Source organism: Triticum aestivum, chromosome 3A (genome assembly GCF_018294505.1).
Source record: "Triticum aestivum cultivar Chinese Spring chromosome 3A, IWGSC CS RefSeq v2.1, whole genome shotgun sequence".
In the NCBI taxonomy this organism is placed as follows: Eukaryota; Viridiplantae; Streptophyta; class Magnoliopsida; order Poales; family Poaceae; genus Triticum; species Triticum aestivum.
Window position 1 is genome coordinate 639,999,882 of NC_057800.1, and position 4,621 is coordinate 640,004,502.

The 4,621-nt window shown below is 51.0% G+C and overlaps 1 protein-coding gene across 1 annotated transcript in view; it reads left to right on the forward strand.

The window, feature by feature from the left end:
* Nucleotides 1-1,077: 1,077 nt before the first annotated feature.
* LOC123058884 (uncharacterized) overlaps nucleotides 1,078-4,621 on the forward strand; it is a 5,659-nt gene continuing 2,115 nt past the window's right edge. The window contains exons 1-5 of the mRNA XM_044481558.1: nucleotides 1,078-1,234; nucleotides 1,829-1,942; nucleotides 2,024-2,276; nucleotides 2,374-2,520; nucleotides 2,598-2,726. Coding sequence (XP_044337493.1) covers nucleotides 1,830-1,942; nucleotides 2,024-2,276; nucleotides 2,374-2,520; nucleotides 2,598-2,726 — 642 coding nt within the window. The 5' untranslated portion in view covers nucleotides 1,078-1,234; nucleotide 1,829. The remainder of the gene's footprint in view (nucleotides 1,235-1,828; nucleotides 1,943-2,023; nucleotides 2,277-2,373; nucleotides 2,521-2,597; nucleotides 2,727-4,621) is intronic.

Below are 4,621 nucleotides of genomic sequence, written 5' to 3' on the forward strand. Positions count from 1 at the left end.
TTGACTGAGCCCTTGAAGTTGAGAATACGCTCACTTGCCGGTCCATTTCCTCTTCCATGCTCGTGAGCATGATCATGTCCACTTCTTCGTTCGAATCCGACGAATCGAAGAACTCATCTTGAATCATTTGGTCAAGCTCCGTCGGTCCATACTCCTCGTCCGACGAAGCATCGAAATTCATCGTTTCAACTAACAAAATCACAAAAAATCCGGCCAGACAATGTGTCGAACACATCAAGCACAAGGCGGAGCCGGAGAGTTGCCGGACATACCACGGTGGTGTCCGGGCCGACGACGACACTGGGAGGGCTCTTCCGGAGCTGGTGGCGGAGAGCCTAGGAACGGCTGCGGAGCGGGCGCAGCGATGGAGCGCAAGATGGATGGCGCGGAGGAGGAAGAAGAAAGGAGATAGCAAATGAATTTGACTGATCTTCGGGTCAATTTGGTGCAATTTGGGGTGGGGTCGGGCTGTTGGGTCCGACATAGCGAATATGCCCGGACGCCTCATATCCGCCCCATATTTAGGCTAGATATGAGGGGTGGCGGTCAGTCCCGGCGTTTGAGTCCCGTTTGAAAGGATCGTCTTGGTTAAAAAATACCGGATAGTGACCGGGTGGCCTGCCCGAACATGTGAGGCGGGTTTGAAGGGCGCGGTTATAGACATTCTAACCCACGCCGTTTGTGAGTGGCTCCGCCTCTCTGCCCGTGCCGCGCTTGTTCGCTTGGCGGTCTGTAGCCCTTTTGTTTGAAACAGTGGCAGCCAAAGTAACTTTGCATCTCGGATTTGACTGGCTGACGTAGTCCTCCCTCCACCCCTCCCCCTCTTTATTGCAACAGATTTCTGATGGTAAATGGCGGCGGTACCTAGGAGTGTTAATCTCAGTGGAGGAAGCAAAATGGGGTAGTAAAATAAATACGAAAATACACTTTAGTAATAACACGACCCCCTTGGACTCTTGGAGGCACCGTTTCAGCATTGCCATCCGCGGTAAAAGAATTTCACGCAGGTGGTTACACCTTTTTCTTTTTGTCAGCAAAGTGTAATGGCTAGCTACCTACTCACCCACATACCAAATCCCTCCCCTAAACCCCAGTTCTAGTTCTTTGCATCGGAGGAGGAGCAGCTGGCAAGACACCGCACACCACCACCCGTGTTCTAGAGATTCGGAGGAGGAGCGGCCGGCAAGGCATCGCCCACCACCATCGGAGGCAGGGCCGCTTCATCAGAGCCCAGGTATGCTACCCCACGGCGCACCTAGCTTAATTAGTAGCGAACCCGCACGCCTAGCGAGGGGATCGAGGAGATCGGCGCCGCCTTCACCGCTTCCGTTCACGGGGCCGTTGAGCACGACCACCTTCGCCTTCGTCGGTGAGCTCGTCGACGGTCGGGGTCGAGTAGAGTACTCCGCTAGGAGGGAGGGAGAAGGGAGGGGATCCGCGGGCGCCGACGCCGATGACACACGCGCGCGCACAATTGGCTCTGGCTCCGTTGCGTGTCGAGGCCAGGCCGATGGCCGGGGTCGAGGCGCCCCAGCGACGGCCGGGCCCTGCACGACGCCACGCGCTCGAACGCCGTGGCGTCCCCGCACACCATCTCCGGCATCACACGGTGCTGGTGGCCTGCAACCGGGAGAGCCCTTCGTCAGCGCGCCGGCCTGCTTGCGGGGCTAGAGACATAGCAGTCGCGCGCCCGTCTGAGCTACACCTGTGCGCTGAGCGCCAATAGGATGAGCACGCGTAGGAATTGCCTAATTATGCGTATTGAACTTGTCTGTTGCAGGAGGCTGCCTGTAACTGTTTCACGTAAGGTTTTTTTTCTCAACTCCAGGATGAGGATGGCTGTAGACCTGGGTGTGCGGGTTCCTCCTGCAGTGACTCGCGAGATACGTCGTTTCGGAATCATTGTTAACTTGCTGTCCATCTTCATTGACATTGCTCCACTGTGAGTAGAGATTTGAGCTTGTGTTGCATTCAGAAATGACTTGGAAATGTATTTTGAGTTGTATTGTGTTTCTCATTGCAGTCTGCTTGTGGTTCTTTCAAATAATTGGAAGCGAGTGAGCAAGTTTTTCAGTCTGGAATCTTTCACTGTTAGTGCTACTCTGAATTTTCTGCTGCTCTGTCATGTTCTCTTTGTGATTGAAAATAAGGAGCAACACCGTGACGTCTTGTTCGTTAGTGTGGTGGGTTTTGTTACGGCTACCGTGTTTGCAGTTCTTCTCCTTGTCCACCGTGTGGTAATGGAAAAAAGCTACTCGTACCTTGGGCGCCTGTTGGTAAGGAATACTTCTCGCAAGCATTTCGTTTATGCTAATCAATAGATTTTTCTCCATTGAGTTCTAGTTAAGATTTGCTAAGATACTTAATTTCCAGATGGTCCTTGTCCTGCTTCTCTTTCACGCGGGTTCCCTAGTGGTGTTGTGCGGTATCTTCGCAGACTATCAGACCACTGGATACCTCATCAATGGGCTTGGATCTTTTGTGGTTCTTATCTCGAATGGAATTACTCTTTACCCAGTCGTAAGTTATTTTCCTCCTGTATTTGTATTTAAATTTTACTCAATGCTTACAAATCTGAGAATTTTCCCTTTTTGCAGCTGAGTCGCAAGGGGTTCCCCGATGACGATACTAAGCATTATACATTGATTATGTCCATCATGAACAGTGCAGATGCCTTCTTTTTTGTGATCTACGCTGTTTGTCTCGGATCGTTTGGCTTTCTCTCGGTACGTCCTCATTCTTTAACAAACTTCATATTTAGAAACGGAGGGAGTATGTTGCTGAACTTATTATTGATATATCATGTAATCATTTGCATGGGTTGCTGAATTAATCGATATATCATGTAGTCATTTGAACACATTGCTCGACTAATCATTTAGAATAGAAAAGGGCAGTACATCAAACAGTCAGCTTTATATAAATATCTTAGCGTCCAAATCCTGTGGGGTCAATGTGGAAGAAAATTTACTATTTAGTATCTGAAATTTGAAACACGCACTAATATAAATGTAATACAAAAGAACATAGGTAGTGCCTATACAGGGCGGTACGACATCATCTTAATATGCGTAAATTAAACAAATTATGTCGATTTTTGTGCGTACCAATATGTTCGTGGTTTCAAATTTGAACTAAAACCACAAAAAGAATTATGGAACGGAGGGAGTACTAAACTAAAGTTGCATACACTTCAAAAGGAGAAACGAGTGCCTGCACCCCATTGTAAATCATATCATAAGCCAAGGCATGAGCTGGTGGCAGATCATTCACATCTTCGGATTTGGTGCAGTGAGAGGATGGCGTAGAGCCTATGTTGGAAAGGGGGAAGAACAAGGACACTGAGAAAACAGAAAAAAAGATACACCATTTACTTTTAGCTAGGTTCAAAACACCCAATTTATGTAGACTCGACTCTTCTATTAGTGATTTTGACAAAAATACAAAACTTCCCATTCTGTTAAAGATTACGGCATCTCCAACGCTATACATCAAAATGGACACACCAAATGTCCGCGGACACGTCTGGACGTGTCCAAAGACAGTTTTACGGGAGCCGGCCATCCAACCCGGTGCACCAACCATAAGCAGACAAGGCTTTTTCATTAATATTTAGGATTTTTCCTTACATAGCAAAAGTTATCCAACCCTAGTCTACTCTTGTCGCCCATGGGCACAACCGTGTTCCACGTCCTGCTCTTCGCCGGACATGGGCACGTCCTAATCCTCGTGGGAGTCTGCCACCTGGCCATGGACGGTCCGGCCTCAGTGATTGTTGCGGCCAAGTGCGAATGACGCGGAGCTGCCGACATTGGCAGCATTCCTGTCCGCGTCCGCCTCCGCAGCAATCTTCTCGAATAGGCGGTCGCGCTCTGACTTGTTGACGTGGAGCCGCCAATGTTCGATTCATGATCCCAAATTCTTTGCAAGCATGATAGCGACAGCATCCTCGCTCGCCTCCTCGCCAGCGATCTGGCCCTCCATGAGCCGGTGGTGCTTGAGGAGCTGCAGGTTGTACTGCTACTCCTCCTGCAATATCGGAAACACGGAGACCATCGGCGCCTGCTCCTCCGGCCATGCCTTCGCCATGACGGCATTGTAGTGCGCCTTTGCATGCTGTAAGGTGAACCTGGCAGCCATCGTGGGTGCCTTCTCCGCGTCGTCCATGTCCACCTTGTCTGAGCTTTCCTCCTCCGGTGAGCTTGAGGGTTCTCCCCCCGTAATGTGGGTGTCGACTTCATGGCAAAAGGGTCTTCAACCACCCACGGTCGGTCCTGGCCATTGGTGCTGAGGTCGAAGCAGGAGATGGGGCTCGGAGGGAAGAGGTGGTGCGCCGGCGGAGGTTGGATGGAGTGAGATGGGGCTCGGAGGTGGTGCGGGTTCTATCGTAGCCGACGCTCTTTAAATAGCGGGCGTCCGAGCAGGCGGGGCGACGACTTGAACGCGTCAGCAGGTGAAGCGACGACTTCTTGTTCGCCATAGGAAGCCGTCCCGTCGCCTTGTCCGGTCACGTTTGCTTTGAACCGGCACGGGGTGAGCGGCTGGTCAGAGCAGGTGCCTTGACCGACACACCAGTGTGAATGGCACGCCGTTCGGTCGGGCATGCACCAGTGACTGTGGC